This window comes from Peromyscus californicus, unplaced genomic scaffold, assembly GCF_007827085.1.
Source record: "Peromyscus californicus insignis strain IS unplaced genomic scaffold, ASM782708v3 Scaffold_11__1_contigs__length_118956290, whole genome shotgun sequence".
NCBI lineage: Eukaryota > Metazoa > Chordata > Mammalia > Rodentia > Cricetidae > Peromyscus > Peromyscus californicus.
Window position 1 is genome coordinate 81,358,202 of NW_026294402.1, and position 19,637 is coordinate 81,377,838.

The following is a 19,637-nucleotide window of genomic DNA, read 5'->3' on the forward strand; positions in this document are numbered from 1 at the left end:
CAGAGAAACATGAACGTTTACGCAGTAACTGTTCCCATCAAAGAGTCCTAAGAAAAGGCAGTGGAAGGAACAGAAAAGTAGCGTCAACGACACATTTAAAAGTACATAGACATTGGGACGTTTGTCACCCTTCTCTTCTCTATCTCACTTTAGTAAGAGTTCAGAATGGTCAGGTCCACTGAACAAGTTAAGGGGTTTTTGTTTGTTTGTTTTTTGCTCTGTGTGTGTGTGTGTGTGTGTGTGTGTGTGTGTGTGTGTGTGTGTGTGTGTGTGTGCATGTGTGTGTAACATGACCCAAAGCAAGCCTTTGGGGAACAAATCCCTCAGGAACTATGTATGACCCTTGGCTCTCCTGGGGTGCTTTGGTTCTTGTGGCATCCCCTAGGGTCAAACCTCCTGGCTCTGTCACCAGCCTCTGATTTGGCATCCCATGGGAATGCTTTCTTTTTCCCAAGATCCTCGGCCTCTGCTCCAGGTCCTAGTCTTTAGGTCCTAGTGTTCTAAGCTCCTTTGGAAGCAGTATCTCAGCTCAGGACCTGGCCCTGGAGGGCTCAATGAGGCACAGTAGACTAAGGACACTGAAATAGACAGTGTGGTCTTGTGACCAGCCTACTGCTTGGTGGGTTTGAACAGTTCTTGTGACAAATCTGGTCTATGGCAGGGCAGCAGATACCCAAGAAAGACTTCTTAGAATTCTTCAGACAGCCAGTACAGTTGATTTTAACCACAACTTCAGAGCTAAAGATTTATAATCAATTATCTCATTTAAAAAGCAGCAGTATCGTTTTCACCAAGGAGCTTTGAAACTATGCAGTTTTGGTGAACTGAATGTGTTGGTTTAATAAGAGGTAGAAAGTGTCTGGCCAAGTTGAAGTTGCTGTGAAAAGCATCTAGGCTGAGAGGAAAGCCAGGCAGGCTGGCAGGCCTTCTCTCAAGTTAGTGGAAGTCGGGTGTGTGGGGTACACAGTCTTGTGTTACATTTCAGCTTCCAGACAGCTAAGAGGTATCAAAGTGGGGGCCTCGTTCTTCACAGCAGTCACCGTGACAAGATTTGGCAAATGGGAGTATCACACCGGATCAAGGAGCCAGAGCGGCTGTGAAAGAAATGAAAGAGCCACCCTTGCTAGAGAGACTGAAGCCACCAGACAGAATTACTGATGGAAGGAAGGTGAAAAGTTCCTGGAGGAAAGATGTGACCATAAGGGAAATTAGTACTGATGGCTGGAGGGGTCCATTAAGTTCTACCATTACTTACCAGAAGACTGAGAACACCGGCAGGTTCCCTGACCTGATCCACCTGGTGTCGGGATCCTGTGTTAAATTACTTCTAGGTTGTGAACTATGGCTACACTTGGTCAAAACTGGTCATTCTTTAAGGGCCACATGGTTGCCAGGGTTTTTTAACTGAGGGGTTTCTAGATTGGGGGGCTTCCTTGTGCTCAGGTGACTCACATTCATTAACTCCTTGTTACCCTGAGGACCAAAATGCATCCCTTGTAGTGACTGGGGGTCACTTGAAAGCTGCCCTGGAGTGTCAAGAGGCCTCTGCTAAACAACTTCTCTGCTCCTCTCAAGCAAAATCAAAAGTGAGGGTAGCACACTGTGAATTCCTCTGCTAAGCTGGGTCAAAGCCTACATACAGATGGGGCCTTCCAACTGGCCACTTTCTAAGTCTGATGTTCATTAAACACACTTTGTCTTGACCCCAGGGACCCCATGACCCCAAACTCATGCTTGGTTTTAGCTGTGTTTGAGTCTTGAACCACTCTTTTAATCAGTCCATTCATCTCAGCAACAAGTTGTGACCCTCCCAAACTGTGCCCATCTATTTCCTAGAAAGTTCCGGATCACCCTGTGTGTTTTCAGACAGAAACATGATCAGCTTGTCAAAAAGTCCATGACATATGTCACAACATTTCAACAGGAGACATCTACAATGGTTTCTTCCATGGTGATTCACATACTGCAAAACCAACTGTCAACTGTTACAGCATAGTTTACCATGGATTCCTTCCCCAAAATATGAGCAGTCATTACATGACAGAATTGCTACACAAAGCACATTACCTGTTTGGCAAATAAAAACAAACACGCTAATTGAAAGTAAGACTGAGAGAGTCAACAGGGGTGGCTTATACACATACAACTGTGGGTTTAAAACTAATTTAATAAATTCTAGGAAGTAATAAGCTTTCTATTATACAATGCCATATCCTTCTATTTCATGCCTTGAAAGGAAACTTTAAAAATATATTTTGCAAATGATGTAGTATCTATTACCTATGAAACTACATGCAAACTTAACTTTTATAAAATGCCATTTTAATGGAATCAATTACCAGCTAGTAGATCTGCCGATGCTGAGGAACTAGAAACAGCCTGTGGTGCTGGTTGGGTTTCAGAAGCACTACTTCCAAACGCATCTATCCATTATCCATTATGCAGCAGAAAAGTAAGAGGGTCAAATCGTAAGTAACTAAGCAATTCAAGTGTGATAGACGTAGAGACATGCACAGACAGGATACTCTGTAATGGGGAGCCTGCCTCCTGGTTCTACGTGAAATGACCGGGTGAACTGAATCATGATCTAAGCAGCTTGTCTTATTTTATATTTTCAGATACAGTCTTAGTATGTAGCTCCTGTTTGCTTTGGGACCCTCCCCAAGAGCAGGAATTGCAGGTATGTTCTACCATGAACTGTTCTAAAGAGTTTTGCCTCTCAAGAGAGTTCTAGAATGTTTAAGAATCAGTGCCTCACTGTAAGAGTAAGAGACACACTGTTAAAATGAATGTTTCAAAGCAAGTTTCATCATTTTTTAAAAACAGGATTGAGATTTTTAAGCTTTTTAAACAAAGGTAAAACATAACTTTCTCATTTCCCACTTAAGCTTCTAAATGTTTAATATGCCCAATTCAGCAGCAGTTACAGCAGATTTCCTTATACCTATGTGTCTGAGCACCTTCAGGGGTATCTTCTTTGTACCCTCATATATCCAGCATGACAGATACCAGGATGCTTCAGTGGCAGGAGATAATCCATGTGGTTACAATGTGCAAAGATGATGTTTTAGCCCAAAGACATTCACTTTCATGGGTACTCATGATTCACTTCAGACCTGTCTCCTTCCTGCAAGTTTATGGCTGATGAAGAACTTTAGGGTTTTTTTTTTTAATGCACACAAATACAATCAATACAATCAATGTATATTTCTGTTTTCAAATACTACGCAAAGGAAGAAAAGATACATTTAAACCAGAAAAACATCTCCAAGTTCTCCAGAAAGATTTAAAAACACTAAATTCAATGTAAATAAACTCCATGGTGTTGAGTATGAGGACCTGTGACTGGCTTGTTTTAGATTCTGAATTACCCACTTCATGTTTATACTGCTTTTAAGAACTTAAGAGTGTGTATGTAACCAATGCATCAGGATCTTTGAGAAAACAGCAGAAAGGGACTCCAAGCTGGTGATTAAAACTCCGGATGAACACAAAGGCTGAAACAGGAAGACTTCCCATGGCAAGGGCTCTGGTCTGGTTAGGCCATGCACTGAAAGCTGTGATAAACCAATGAGGATGGATGCAGTGACGGCAGAGGAGTGAAGAACGTCTGCACAACTTAAGTTCCCATGTGAGAGACAAAAGCAACTGCAGTCAAAAGAAGCCAAATGAGACAGAACGAAAGAGAGGAGACTCTCCTCAGAACAGAACCACTCCAGACAGCGTAAGTGCTGAAGGCGGAGAGATACGCACCCCCAAAAAGGTCTAGCACACCCGAGGACTCCACCTTTGCTGGAGAGGCAGTGGCGGCAGGGGACGGCGCTGCAAATGTGTCCACTGCAGTGAAGAACAAGGGGACATGCAGTTCACTCTCAGCACAATGGAACCCAGAGAACCGACAATGGCCTCAGGATTTCAGCTATAGGAAGAGGGTGGCCAATCTTAACAGTTAGGACAGCAAATGAAAACTGACTCTTCAGTATTAGAGGTTTTAGTGGGAACCAGAATTTTTTTTTTTTTTTTTTTTTTGGTTTTTTCGAGACAGGGTTTCTCTGTGTAGCTTTGCGCCTTTCCTGGGACTCACTTGGTAGCCCAGGCTGGCCTTGAACTCACAGAGATCCGCCTGGCTCTGCCTCCCGAGTGCTGGGATTAAAGGCGTGCGCCACCACTGCCCGGCCTTTTTTTTTTTTTTGGCCAACCTTAGATTAGAAATATCAACCCTCACTAGTTGGCCATGTGCTGGAGAATGAGATTCGTCTCTTAAGGGAATTCAGGGTTTTAAAACACATAAGACAAACCTATAGGGTACTGGATCACCCTTCCTCACAGGAGCCCCCCACCCCACCCTCAGTAGGACCCTCCTGAGAGAGCTCTGAAGGCTGGACCTTGGAGAAGCACTCACCGGATAAGAGGTCGGCAGTGAGGGAGCTCTCAGGCACCGGAGAGGCCCCTCGTGGTGGAGAGGAGAAAGCATCTTCCAGAGGTGAAAGAAACCAAAAGCAGGCAGAAGTCAGTAGCAGAAAGCTGAAACTGAAATCACACGTCTAACAAAAGCATTATCAGAGCAACTACAAAGGGCTTGACCAAGGACACAGCTACAGAAACAGAGTGGAAAAAACAGTTGCTTCGGCTTTACCTGTACCAAACAGGTCTATGCTAGGAGCCGCGTCTGGCTTAGGTGCTGCAGTAACTTCAGGAGCAGAATCAAACAAATCTAAGACCAAGAACACACAGGCCTTCACTCAGTCGGGGGGGAAAAAAAGCAATCGCCAGCTTTCTGAACGAGCATTTAGGAGACCTTTGGGTTAAGTAGCAAATGGTTTCCCGAGAACCACTTAACTCTAGTTTTCATGCATAAGAGTCATGTGTGCATTACAGGTTCAAGCCACCAGACGGGAGAAATTCAGTAACAACAACGACAAGTTACCACCAAAGATATCTAGAGCAGGAGGAGCGGCGGCGGCGGTGGCGGTGGTGGTGGCGGCGGCGGCAGCGGAGGTGGTGGCAGTGGTGGTAGCTGCAGTGGCGGCGGTGGTGGCAGCAGTGGTTGCCACAGCGGTAGGAGCAGGAGAAGGAGCAGTGGCGGGAACTGGAGGGGCTGTGCTAGCTGTGGGGGTAACTACAGGAGCGCTGGTCTCAGGTGGCTTCATTGCAAAGAGGTCCAGCTCAGGTGCAGCCTCTGCACTACCTTCAGATGGGGCAAAAGGGTCTTTTGGAAAGGAAAGTGGAGACACACACAGCATCAGTCAGGAAAGAGCAAGCGACAGACTTGTAATTACAGGTAAAAAGACACTTCATACACGTTTACACGCTAGCTAGGTCTTGGGCTACATGGGTTCAGCTACTATCTTATCAGCAGAGGTCAGCAATTAGGATGCTTTTTCTAAAGAAAAAGGAAAATACAGTTGGTGCCACAAGTTGAACCTGAAACATTTTGTAGGGTGCTGTGAGATTAGCCTACAGTCTTGGTCCAGGGATCATTATCTTACATGCCCTTACCTAATCTAGTCAATTTGGTAGCTCTGAAAGTTCATTAAAACATGCCAATATATTTGAACTTAATATCATAAAAGAATGCATTAGAGGGGAAAAACATTAAGAGAGCATACTTGCACTGAGAAAAATTGTCAATCTTGAGGGATTGCCAATTTTGATAAGTATGCACTTTATCGTCTTAATGTTTTAAGTGTTGGCATTATTTACTCAGTCGTGATGAATGACAGTTTACACTGATGAGAAAATAAAATCATAAAAGAAACGTATGGCCACATCTAACGACGCAGGTTTGACATTAGGACAGGAAAACAACAGACTGGCTCATGTGTCAACCCACCATTTCCTGAGCATGCATCAAGAGCTGCAGCCACTGGGGTTGGGGTAGCTGGTGCGGCGGCCCCTTCGGATGCTGCAGGGGCCTCCCCAGGAGAAGCTGCAAAGGCATCTTGGGTTGCAGTTTTAAAAGTAACAGAAACGAAAGGAATAAAAAGAGAAGAAAATATAGTAAAAGAACTGAGTTAAGTTGTGAAGAAAGCTCCCTTATACAACACGAATGTTTTCATGCACTGTTGGTAATCACAAAACAATTATTCTTTGCATGTCTCCCTGTTAGCTAACACCTGAATGGTGGTATGTGAATACCTCTGAAGGCCATCAGGATCCAACAGGATTCTCATTGTATAAGGGCTCTAAAAAGCATGTTTTATGTTTCATTAGAAATTAATGGATGCAAAATCAAAACACAAAACAACTCTACTATGTAATTTAAGACATTAAACTTTCATGTCCAGATAATACTTCTTTGATGAATTTTTTTTATATCTCTGACTAGTGGCTTCTAGAAAATTCCAGTATCTTTTATGTTTGCAAATAATATCAAGTAGTTAATGGCTATGTAAACAAATATTCCCAAGTTAAAACTAATGCAGAGGAAAAAATCATACTATTAACACGAAAGGTTTAGAAGGGAATTCAGAAAAGTTTTCACTAACCTTGGAAAGAATTGTCAGATACAAGAAGGACTCACTTTAAAGAAACAATCAACTAACCAAATTAGGGCATGATGCTTAATGTCTTCATTTCTACTTATATTTATTGATTTCAAATATTATTATATTTTCTAGTTATTTGGAATAGGATCCATTGCCAATAGACTAAAAATATAATTTCATGTTTTAAGACTACAAGTGCATTATTTATAGAAGGAACCCCATTAACATACAGGTAAACCCAGCTTATATATATTTTATATTTTTTTCTTTTTTTCAATGCTAGGGGTAGGACCCAGAGCCTTGCATACTACATTCCCAGCCCTAAATATACAGTGATGTAAATCATTTCCAGTGTATACCCGCTAGCAAACCATATTCATTATGGGGTTAAGACAGAAAGTCTTTAGTTGCCAGAACAGAGATGAAATGTTCAGAGAATGGGATCAACTCACTTGTACCTACTACTTTTTATCCTAAGGATACAATTTCTTATAGTATCTACTGATGTGTCCTAAAACACTGACCCTCAGTCACTAAGAGGAATTGGTCAAATATGTTTGGAAACATCACACAGTATAGCAGCTTTCTCAAAGATTCATTCAATGCATTAAGCTTGAAGAAATCCTGTGGCCAACATCCTTGTCTCTCTCAGTTGAATGCAGTTAAGTCACAAACTCGTCTAGGTATGGAAATTTTAAGCAACATCTTGAGTCCTTATGTTTTGTGGAATTAAAAAAATGACATTACAAGAGACTCATTTGAGTTAAAATTTCCTTAAAAACTAATTTGGTCTGATCGCTTCTCTCAGCTATCCTGAGGACGGTGCAGAGCCACTTTCCAGACACTAGAGGGCTTGGGCAGCAGGAAAACCCCAAGGGGGGCAGAAGGATTCAAGTGCTCTCAATAGTCTGCCATGGTTCAGGGATCTTCCGTTTCCTGCCTAGACAGCCACAACTGAGGCCAGTGTCACTAAGAGTCACAGAAACCACAAGAACAAATTATAAAATTCCACTTCTGTAACTATTTCAGGTGGTGCCTTTTATTAACTCCATTCTGTAAGAAGAGAACCAATGTTCAGAGATTTTTAAGTGTTTTCCCTAAAAAAAAAAAAAAAAAAAAAAACCAAACCAAAAAAAAAAAAAAAAAAAAAACCGGATGTGAAGTAATACACAACTTTATCTAGCTGTTCGGAAATATATACATACCTAAAAGCATCTTGTTGCACATGAAAAATATATGTAACTTACATCTTTCAGTTTAAAAAAAATAACTTGGGTCATTTGATCACGGTCATGCAGCCAGCAAACGGTTGGGTCAGGATTTGGTCCATTACTGTCAGCTGGAGCTTTGTGTGTCTGGCCACACGACTGAACAGTCACAGGCCACACCCCCTCCACTATACTACTCACTGCTTCTAGGCTGAATGTATTAGTAACAGGGGATGCTCGCAGGCGAGGCTCTTCAGGTTACGACTCATGTACAACGGAAACCTATACTCCCAGCTGTGTAACAGGAGAGGTTTCCTTCTCCCCCGTCAGCCACGCATCTCTTTTCAGCACTGCTCTCGTTAGTGAAGACTAAAACATCATCAACTAACCTTTGACTCCCATCCAAACTTCTCTTCAAGGGAGGAGACCCCGCTGCCACCCACGTGATAAACTTCTCTCAAACTCTCACAAAACCTTTCCCAAAGACATGAATGTGGGACAGGGATTTTTTTTCAGAGTCTGTCCTCTGCTTCTCTCGTGTGGGTGCCAGGAAGAGACTCGGGTCATCAGGTTTGGCGGCAAGCACCTCTACTGTGAGCCATCTCACCAGCCCCCAACGAGGATATTTTAAAAAGGCCATGCTGTTATTTATCAGTTATCTGGGGCTTGTATAAAACCTTAAAGCACAACATGTCTTATAATTTGGTTTTGTATGACAACAGAAAGCAGGTTCCATTTCTTAGAACTTTGACTTAAAAATAAAAGATTTAGTAAATTTAATATGTCAGAAAAGATAATATAAAACTTAAATGAACTACACACATAGAATAATAAAACATTATATAGATATAAATTTGAATATTTCTTCCAAACTCCCATTTCAAATGTACTAAAAGGCATAGATTCTTAATGCTTATGTTTAATGTTTTAAATTTTATATCTATGAAATTCCATAGCCATATTTTCCTTACATTAAAACTCACTATGCTTATTTCTAGAGAAATTTATATTGCTATAGACATAGAAACTCCTGAGAGTATGTTTGATATCTTTGAGATAGAGGTCTTGTTATGTAGCTCAGGCTGGCCCAGAAATTATTACATAGCTCAGGTTGGCCTCAACTTTGCTATTCTCCTCCAACAGCCTCCCCAGTGTGACCAGCATATCTGACATGAGAGTATATTTTAAGGTTATTCAAACAAAATGTGGCTGGTACCCTCATTTGAATTTTTTGTTTGTTTGTTTGGTTTTGTTTTTGTTTTTTTCAAGACAGGGTTTCTCCATGTAGTTTTGGTGCCTGTCCTGGATCTCACTCTGTAGACCAGGCTGGCCTCAAACTTACAGAGATGTACCTGGCTCTGTCTCCCGAGTGCTGGGATTAAAGGCGTGTGCCACCACTGCCCAGCGAGTTCAAGTTCTTAACCATCTTGGAGATTCCAAATATTTTAAAGTGGTCAATGAAACGGCCACAGAGATTTAAGCTTAGGATTTACTTAAGTGAAAGCTCTAAATGATTTGCTATAAACCAAGAAAGAACATGGAACAAATTAGGGGGAAAATCACTGAGGACTCTAAAAGATGCCGTGGTGTACACAGATTCCCAACCGTGGCAGACAGAGATTTTCCAGATGTCTGAGGCCAGGTGACAGCTCACAGAGCTTAGCAGAGAAATAAAGTAAATGATGAGACTTGCAGAGGGGCTCATCTTCACTCATGTCCCTGCCAGAGGACAGAGGAGACACGGAGGAAAACTCAGGGCAGCTGGTTCTTGGTATTTCATCATGTGACTCTGTAGTACCTCATTTTAAGACTTGTATGTAAAGGTAAAAATGATGCATAATGGCTCAAACACTATTTCAGAGAAACATCTTGGGCTTTATTGTTCTGGAAAGCTGCAAAAAAGCAAGGCAGACTTGCGTGACCTCTGAGAGGTAAGCAAGCTCCTTTCATGTGGACTGAAAAAACACATCTCTACAGAGATAGAAATGCTGCAGTACAAAGCGGCTGTCCGGCAGCCCATCAGATTTTCCACCGACCTTCCATGAGAAACCACTCCGACTGAACGCCAGCAGTGGGGTTGCAGAGAGGAAGGGTGAAGGAGTTAATCTTAGAAATTTCAGCTAAAACAACAACAACAACAAACATTTAACCTGAAGAGATTAGGCCAACACTGACAAGAACACCGAGTTTTGAGTGGTCCCTGTTAGCGAAACTCTCAAGGGTCTGCAATTCTCTATCTCCTGCTTTTAAGAAACAAGTTTCTCTCTGTCAGCCTGAAGACGCAACAAGGTGACAGACAATGTCTTCGGTGAAACTGACAGAAATGCCGTGTCTAGCCAACACTACTGGTCTTGGACAGCTTCAGCGTCGAGGGCACAGCACACAGCAGAGTGGTATGTGTCTGTGTAAGTGCTCATCCCCAGGGGAATGTACTGACTCCACCATCACCTGCCAAACCGCTCCTGGCTTCTCCATCACTTGCTTCCTTCAATTTCTTTACAATATTTTCAAAAGGCCCTGGAAAATGTGCTGTATGGTAATGAGGAAACACGAAACTCTAATGAGTCTAACACCCCCTGGAGGTGTGTAAGTGGTCCACACACTTCTCTGCGTTTGCACAGTGGCTCCCCCAGACGCAAATCCGTAGATGAACTGGCTTCTGATGCTCATGGCGTCTGTGCATATTGCAGGTTATTTCACTGGGTCAGAATTGGCATCTACATGGACAGCATATTTCTACACAATCCTTTCCAAGACTGACCTGCACCTGTTTTTAATCAGCATGCTAAGTGCTGCTTCAGATGGCCTCTCAAAGTTCCAAAGTCAAGAAGACCCTACGTCTTACTTGGACACAACCATCAAAAGTAGGTATACCAGTCAACTCTCTTGTCTAGCCATCCAAATTTTAATTCTTCTCAGACTTTTTTTTATTTTTGTCTAAATGCTAAGAAATTATTTAGGCTAGGATCTCTCTCTCTCTTATGGTCTTCAAATGTTCCCCAGGCTGGTTCTAATCTGGCCCCAAAGCCACATCTTAATGTCTCAGAAGCCTGGGATCACTCACAGAGGCCCTGCAGGGAGGGCATATGTGGGCCAGAGTCAGGCAGCAACTCAGATCCTGATGTGAGATCCAGTGTGCTCCAAGGGCTGCAGCTTCTGCTCTAAAGGGGCCAAACTACAGGGAGGGCAGCTGATGACCTTAGAGAAGTCAAATGCCTGCGAACCGACCGACACTGGAAAAGTCCTTACGCTCTGTCGCTAACACAGTGTAAGGCAATTCAAGTACCTTCAGTCTCGGGTACGTCAGCCATCTTGAAAGGGAATGAAGGAGCCCTGGTGTGACTGACTAACCTCCAAAGAGATCCACTTCCGTAGTGACAGCCGGCACAGCTGTGGTGGTTGAGGCAGAAGCGGAAGCGGTTTCAGTGGTTGCCGAAGGAGGGGAAGGTTCTGGTGCAAACGGGTCTGAAATCGGTGCTTCAGAGGGGACGGAAGAGAGTGTGGCCAAGGAATCTGTATTTCACCAGAGACAGAGCAAAGGGAGAGAGAGGAGGGGAGGACAGGAGCTAGACCCGGCTCCTCCGGGCCCCAGGAAGACAGCTGCGGACAGCTCTCACAGGAGAAAGAGGAGGAGGAGGAGGAGGAGGAGGAGGGGGAGGGGGAGCAGGAGGAGGAGGGGAGAAACGAGGCTTTACTCACCCTCTCCCAAAAGGTCTACCGATGTCCAGGTGGTGGCAGCACAGGAAGAAATAAGAGTTCCAGCTGAGACATCTGACTGGGCCAGTGTGCAGGCAGGGCGGGCGAGGTGCAGGCTCACCCGGACCTCCTGTGCCTCCCCAGACCCGTAGTCATTAGAAAACAAATGCATTACCAACTCTCACCATGGGATTTTCAAGCAGGAAGGGACCCTAGGCCAAGCTACCCAAGTTACAGATGGAAAAACAGAGGGTGAGGGAGGCCAAGAGACTACTTGAGTCTTAAATAACTTTGAAAAACACAATCTATATCCAAAAAGAGCTTTCCCCCCTCATTATCCCCAGCAGATCCCCTTTACCTGTTGGGACTGATGTCATTAACCTATAATCAGCAGAATTTTGTTGCCTGATCTTTTTTTCTTTCCCATCTCCTCCCACTCTCCATCTTTGAGACTGGGTTCCCGATGTAGCCCAGCCTAGACAGAGCCACCTGTCTAGGGGTGGTACTGACCACAGGGGCCCTCGCATGTCAATCACTAATCAAGGAAGTGCCCCCACAAACTTGCCCACCGGCCAGGCTGATGAAGACAACACCATTCTGCAGTGTGTGCCAAGATGACGGAATTCACCATCATGGCAGGTCTCTCTTAGTAACTGTGTCAGCGGTTAGACGGTCTTGAAACCACGACTGGTAAAGGGTGAAACCATACACACAAATTAAAGTAGGAGGATTCAATTCATTTATAAGAGGTACGTAATCAAAGGCCCTTCTTGCACTCTTAAAAAAAAAAATGGCTAGAAAATGTTCACTGTAACAAATGGAAGTTAAATCTCGTAACAAAGAAACTGACATTCTTCAGGGAGTCACAACTGGATTGTTTCCAGTTACTATGAAGATTAAATGTGCTCATTCACTTAGAGGGCTTATCCATCCCTGGAATACATCAACTGTTCCACACGGAAAGCTAGGAGCACGAACTTCAAAGCGCCTGTAAACCTTCCAGTGTCTGGTGTGTGCATGTCACACTGTCTCCAGACCCAAACCCCAGAGTTTCTTAACGTGGGAATAAGTGGGTCCCAAAACCCACCTGTATTACAGCAAACAGTCTACGTGGAAAATATCAGTTATATTATCTCATAATATTATTTCTCAAATGCATCTTGGTTATTTATTTCAATTTTAAGAAAACCCTAGCCACAATCTTATACTTCTTAAAAGGCAGAAATTTTACTTATGAGAAGAAGCTGAGTGCTTTTCTAGTTAGATACACAGGCCCAAAAACCATTTCTTTACTTTTGCTTCTGAAACACAGATTTATTATGAACAAAGGAAAATATTCTTTCTATTACGAAGGCAAAGGTGGATTTCAAACCGTCTCTGTGTTTTTTTTTTCTGTCAATGGGCTTGTTATCCATCTGATTAAAAACTAAACTTATAGGTAAGTTTAAACTATATTTATTAAAATATGAATTCGCTGAAATTTTGTTGTCTCATACTAATATAAAAATATTATCATTACAATGTGTCTCCAGAAATGGAAATGTGTCCATACCTACAGCCCTACAAAGAATTCACAGACTTCTGAAGTGGTCTTCATCTTTGCATATTGAAACCCTTTCACTAAAGGTCAGATGAGGATGCTGACACAAGGTTCAGAGTTCGCATTTTACTGTCTAGTTATATAAAACTCAAATACTACAATATTCAAACACAGATGTGGCTTGATGTTAGGAAATAAGACTGGGAAACTGATTTTATGTTTTACTTAGTCAAATGAGGCAAACACATCTACAAGGAAACAGCATCCTCAGCTTCAGCAGATCTCTGCAGGAGAAATGCGGGGAAGCGAAGACCACTTTCCTAGTTCATTTTATCTTTCTCACGCTTTATGAGTTTTATTATTTTTCTTAGAGATTGAGAATTACTTGTCAATAAACCTCCCCCATCAGCTTTTCTGTTGCTATCAAATGCTGCAGTTCTGGGTGTTGACACACACATGCTGTCTAACCAGGCAGGCCGGCCTTCCCAGCTCACTAAGGTCTTTGCATTGTTTATGAGACACTCGCCCTCTAGTGGCGAAGGTTAGAAAAAGAAATCACTTGAAGGGCAATGGTGAAGGTCACCAAATGTCTCTAGCATTAAAAAGCATGAACACAATATTGAGATCCTGTAGAAACCAGGAAACTAGAAAGAGGCCATCGGGAGCACATTACAGTACAAGGTAGGAAATAGAGAGGGGGAGTCCTGGGGATAGATAGTTTAAGTAGGGAGAGGGTGGTGGGAAGGGGAGATGAGGAGCTAGGTGGAGGGTTAACCTAAAAAACAAGGGGTATGAAAAGCCAAATGGAAACCTATTACCTTGTAACCAAATTTTAAAACTATAATTTACTATTTATTTATTTATTTATTTATTTATTTATTTATTTATTTATTTATTTATTTATTTATTTGAGACAAGTTTTCTTTGTGAAACAGTCCTGGCTGTCCTGGAACTCACTCTATAGACCAGGTTGGCCTTGAACTCACAGAGATCCACCTGCCTCTGCCTCCCGAGTGCTGGGATTAAAGGTGTGAGCCATCACTGCCCGGCTTGTAATTTACTTAAAAAAAAAAAAAAAAAAAAAAGAGTTTGAAGGGAAATAACCTGTGTGGCTGGAAAAAGTTGCTTCTAGGTAGGATGTCTCCTGACAAGTTGTTAGTCAAAGAGACCACAGAGGCTCAGGGGCTCTCCATGCAATACAGGCTCTGGCAATTCCTCTTGGTTTCCCCCCAGTATCAGATAATAAAACCCCATTGCTGAAGATACTATACACCTTGGTTGTATAATAGAGAGAAATTTGTATAATAGAGAGAAATCAAGCTGGAACTGAGCTGTAAGATCCCTCCCTGCTGGCTAGACTTCACAGTCCTCGAAGGTTCTATATTAGCTGCTGTAGGAGAAAAGCCATCAACAGACTTACCCAGGCAATGCGCCAGGCAAGACGGACCTAAATGTGCACCAGCGGTGCTACTGTTACGAGAGTAGCCAACCGCCCTCTGCTAGGACTCGGGGCTCACTCCACAGCAGGGAATCTATGCCTGGTACTGTAAAGCTCATCCAAAACACATAGCAGAGAAGAACATGGGCCTTGGGGGGAAACTGAATACTGTTGTTCAGTTGAATTGCTACAGAGTCAAATGACCTCATAAATATTTACGTGTATACCATAGACAAATGCTACTCTCAGCCTTAATGGGAGAAGCCTCTCTTCCAAGTGAATGGTGGTCAACACACAGACTCGTGGCTATACAGGTACTGAGATAAGTAACAGATGAGTGCTTAGCTCTTAACAAGGTATTTTTTCTGTCCTCTTTAAGGCTCAGGGAACACTGTGGGAAAGAGGGTGAAAAGAATGTAAAAGCTAGAAGATAGAAGGGTTTGAAATGCCAGCATCAGGCAATACTAAGCCACTGCATTCACAAACCCCACAGCAGCTGCTAATGCCTACATTGGGTCAGTATAATAATATATCCTTCAATAGTGAGGTGCTTGAGGAAGGGCTGGGGGGCCTTACTCCTCAGTGATAAACTACTTGCTACTGATAGATCTGGGAGAGGGGGAGTCATCGCTTCAGTCATGTACCTCTGGTGACCTCACCAGACATAGTTCCAATCTAATACTCATACAGATGGCATCGATTAAAGTAAATGAGTCACAGAGCAAAACCAAAGTCATGAATCTGGGAAAAGGATTGGTTGGGATGGGGAAGTCACTGATAGGATTATTGTGCTAGTGAGTGTATTTGTCAACTTGACACCAACTTGAGCTATCGTGGAAAAGGGAACCTCAATTGAGGAAATGCCTTCATCAGATTGGCCTAAAGGCAAGCACGTAGCCACTTTCATGATTAGTGATTGATGTGAGAATTGCCCATCCACTGTAGTTGGTGCCACCCTTGGACAAACCGTCTTGGGTGGTGTAAGAAAGCAGGCTGATCAAGCCAGGTAGGAGTGTTCTTCTATGGCTTCCTGCTTCCAGGTTCCTGCCTCGACTTCCTGTTATATTAGACTGTAAGGTAGGCTGTAAACTGAAGTAAACGTCCCTCCTGCTTTTGGTCCTGGTGTTTTATCACAGCAATAAAAAGTGAACTAAGAGAGATGGGAAGGAAAGTAAGAATGGGGTTGGGGGTGGTAATCAGAATATATTATATCCATATATGAAACTGTCAGGGAACAGAATTAATTAAAGTATGAACACATACCAACTTAAATGCATGACAGAATTAAAAATAACACATTCAGGTAATATCCAAAAATCTTTTTTATATAACCCAACAAATTCATAACTAAAACCATTTATTTTATTATAACAGCTTCAGTAAGTATGAATTTCACGGCTGAGAAAAATCTGACTTGAGGGCACGGAGCCAAAAAGCTATCAAAAAGGAAAACACAGTAAGTTGTGGGAACGAAATCATTAGCAAACCAAAATAAGGTTATTTAAAAGCTAAAGCTCAGACCAAATGAGTGTCTTCAGGAAGGAAGTCCTTATGCAGGCTCTTCAGCCACCATTTCCTTTCTCAATCGAAAGGCAATACTGTTAGCTGAAGTTTAAGGGGCAAATTAAACATTTAATAGCTATAACCTTAACAGTTGACTATTCCATATAGGAGAATGTTAAAATGTTTAAAATGCTCACATTTCTAGCTGTCAACTTCGGTTCCGAACTGCTTTAGTTTTATTACCAAACCCTGGGTAACAAGATGAAGGGATTACAGAGACCAGAGGATGGGCAAACTCGGGAAGAAATAGGAAACAAGGACCAGTTGGGGAGCCAGGAGGCCCCTTCCTGCCCGGATGTTCTGATTTCTGCCGCCTGACCCACATACTGCAGCTGCTCATATGGAATCCTCCACTGGGATCCTCCACAGTGCAGTCACTATGGTTAGGATTTCTGGCCATGGGCTTTGCAATAACGTAGCCAATGTGCCACAGCCTCCACATTCCTAGAGAGAAAGCTCCCAGCCAGAATGTACTTCTGGTGTTACACAGAGATGCTTTTAACAGGCCCACCCAGCGACTGTTTAATTATCTAGGGCTATGTAACTTCATTTGACTTTCTTACTGTTAATTAAGGACGCTGATTCTGAAATGTTATATTAAATTACAGATCTTGTCTCATAGTACTAGAAATATTTTCTGCCTGGGAGACAAAGTAACCTAAAGGTCATGAGTTTTACTGCTTCATTGGATAGCAATGGCTTTGTATAGACCCTGAGCAATTTAGTCTAACATTCTGTGTGGTGGTTTGAATAGGAATGACCCCTATTAGGAGGTGTGGCTTTGTTGGAGTAGGTGTGGTCTTGTTGGAGGTGTGGCCTTGTTGGAGGAAGTAAGTCACTGTGGAGGTGGGCTTAGAGGTCATATACACTCAAGTTATTTCCAGTATGGTACATAGTCTTTCCTTCTGCTGCCTGAAGATCAAGATGAAGAATTCTCAGCTACTTCTCCAGCTCCATGTCTGCCTGTATGCCACCATGCTGACCGCCATGACAATAATGGACTAAAACCTCTGAAACTGTAAGCCAGCCCCAGTGAAATGTTTTCCTTTATGAGAGTTGCCGTGGTCATGGTGTCTCTTCACAGCCATAGAAACTCTGACTAAGACGTTATACAAATCCCTATCATTATCCAGTTCCTCAAATGCTTCCACCCTGCTTTATCACCTAACCATTTTCTTCTTACAGAATTACTGCTTTTCTCCATGTTGATTTCACTGTTGTGTCGTGTCTTAACCTCCTTGAGAACTTTACTGATAGTTTGCTGTTGTAGAGCACAGCACTCACAATTATTTTAATTTTACTTTATCTTCAATGATTTTAATCAGATGTTTATGAAAAGCTGGTTTTTCTGAGACCTGTGAATCAACTGGAATTGAAATGCCTAGCTGTGTTTCCTTTCAGCCAATCAGTGTAGGATTGATGTTTTCTGATGCAAACAAGAGCATAGTAGATTTCAACTCCACGAAGCCAGATACAATGTGAATCACAACACCAACCCAAGCACTATAACCTTGTAATATAGCCATTTCTAGAAAATAACCACTAAGAACACGATTTTAGAAACACAAAAAGGACTTCTTTGGTTTCAACCTTAGATAGTATAGGCTATTTGAACTTTTAAACTACTACATAGTGCAGAATTTCTTTCAAGTGTGTACCTTGATCAGTTGAAGCTACTCTGAGCATTCTCCACCATACTTCTAACACAACTGTTGACACAATAGTGCATATGTAATAATAACAGCCCGGATGAGAACAACCACAGAGAACTCACCTCCCCACGCCGTGGCTCCCCCAGCAGCGGGCGGCGGAACAGGCGCCGCCGCCCCCGCAGCCGCTCCAGAGAAGTCTGGCTGAAGATCAAGGAGATCGCTGGATGGCTTAGCAGCACTAGAAAGAAAACAGGGCTTCACAATCAGACTCTGAAATATTATAATGTAAAGTGTCTGACAACAAAGACCTGTGCAGACGGTGTGGAAGACTTGCGTGGTATGCACAAAGGCCTGGAAAATCACTGTTGTAAAGGAAGACACGCGTGGGCTTGGAGGGGCAGGTGGTCTCTGTCACGCCTCAACTCTGCCGTTATAGCAGAAGTAAGACGCTGACAATACAGAAGAAAGAAACGAATTACCACGCTCCATCTCAATAAAACTTTATTTATAAAAATAGGTGGTGAGCTGGGTAAAAAACTACAGGGCACTAAAACTCAATACTCTGAGGTTATTTTTTTTCTACTTTTTTGTGTAGAAAAAAATTGTCTTAAGAATCCATAAACTAAATACTATTAAACTGAATCACAGCCAATTTTCCCCCTAAATTAGATGGTAATAGATCAAGTTCACCTCTCAGTGGGCTCACCTTAAGTGGGCTTACCTCACTTCCCCAAGTGTCCTGGAATTGTATTCAAAATGCAAACTTTCAGGATGATGCTGTTGTTACTTCATCAGAATTTTTATTTTAACAAGACTCTCCTAAGATTCCTGGCTACAGCACTAACTACAGGCTGGGAGCCCTCAGAGTCCCAGGCTCCCCATCTGACTTGGTCTTTACCTTTTACATGGTAGATGCCCAAGCACCATTCTACTGAAAGAGAGGAGTCCGCCACACTTAACCCCCTGAAGGCACTGCTTAATTCCCAAGTCTGCTTCAGTAACAGACTTAAATACAATTAGACTAAATATCAGAAAAGGAAAATGCATTTATAAATTAAAAGCTTTATCAGGGGGCATGTGGTGGGGTCCATGATTTGACCCCAGCACCACACAAATAAGAACATTATAAATAAAAAGAGCTTACTCAAACTTTTCATAAGTAACAGTTTATTTGGGTGTGCCAAGCATATGAGAGGCAGAAGTAAGCAAGTGTAGCATTCAGTAAACAAGACAGCAATATATAGATTCATTGCTGCTTACAGCTGAAGCCGCTGAGAAGGAATTGGAGCCTCTGAATAGAGTGAACTCATAAAAGTTGCAGACGCTCTAAAAGGAGGCTAGAACCCTCACAGTGAAAGAAAGGCGACCCCAGATTGTTATCTGTGGAAGCCCTTATGCTTCGGTCACTCATTTCAGGCAGTTCTGAGATCTCAGCCATCCCCGTGTCCCATTACAGGGCAGCCAGGTGTACTACAGTTGATTGGGAACATTCCACTGGTCTCTTCTATCACGTTAGCTGAGTTCATTCCAGGACCAAGTAATCAGCCTTGTACCTGTGAGGTTTACTCAATTGACAGGGTTTCATTCCATAGCCCAGTTTGGATCCTAACTTGTTATGTATTCCAGACTAGCTTTGAACTCATGATCTAACTTCTTCAGTTTTCTGAGTATTGGGACTACAGGCTTGCACAACCACACTGTTAATGGTTTTTAAGCACTCTGAAACACCTTTAAAGTTTCTCACAGGAAGAACTGATTTTCATTAGATACTCTGCGTTCAACCTTAGAAGGACTTTCAGTATATGAATCTTTCTTCCAGATGTTTCCCTAAATTTATGAGTGACAGCATCAGTCTTCCCAAGGATTTAAGGGGGTACAGGCTCAAAGTCACTCTAAGAGCCCCAAAGGATTTATGTTATACTGCAAAAGTAACCCCCGAGTCACACAGTATCAGGACTGGATTTCATCTGGCGAAACTGTTTGGCATCAGTACAGTACATAAAAATACAACAAAAACCGAGTCAAAACATTAAGGACCAGTTGGCTACATAC

General features: G+C 42.6%; 1 protein-coding gene across 9 annotated transcripts in view; it reads right to left on the bottom strand.

Annotated features, from left to right (window-relative positions):
- Snap91 (synaptosome associated protein 91) overlaps window positions 1-19,637 on the bottom strand; it is a 117,897-nt gene that overhangs the window by 22,679 nt on the left and 75,581 nt on the right. For 6 of the 9 annotated variants that reach the window (XM_052715943.1, XM_052715936.1, XM_052715969.1 and 3 more), the window contains exons 13-21: window positions 17,708-17,823; window positions 11,396-11,410; window positions 11,048-11,209; window positions 5,834-5,941; window positions 4,928-5,209; window positions 4,637-4,714; window positions 4,403-4,474; window positions 3,754-3,837; window positions 2,340-2,423 (exon numbers count right to left, since the gene is read on the bottom strand). In XM_052715943.1, coding sequence (XP_052571903.1) covers window positions 2,340-2,423; window positions 3,754-3,837; window positions 4,403-4,474; window positions 4,637-4,714; window positions 4,928-5,209; window positions 5,834-5,941; window positions 11,048-11,209; window positions 11,396-11,410; window positions 17,708-17,823 — 1,001 coding nt within the window. The remainder of the gene's footprint in view (window positions 1-2,339; window positions 2,424-3,753; window positions 3,838-4,402; window positions 4,475-4,636; window positions 4,715-4,927; window positions 5,210-5,833; window positions 5,942-11,047; window positions 11,210-11,395; window positions 11,411-17,707; window positions 17,824-19,637) is intronic. The other 3 variants (XM_052715996.1, XM_052715987.1, XM_052715978.1) reach the window with 2 other exon arrangements.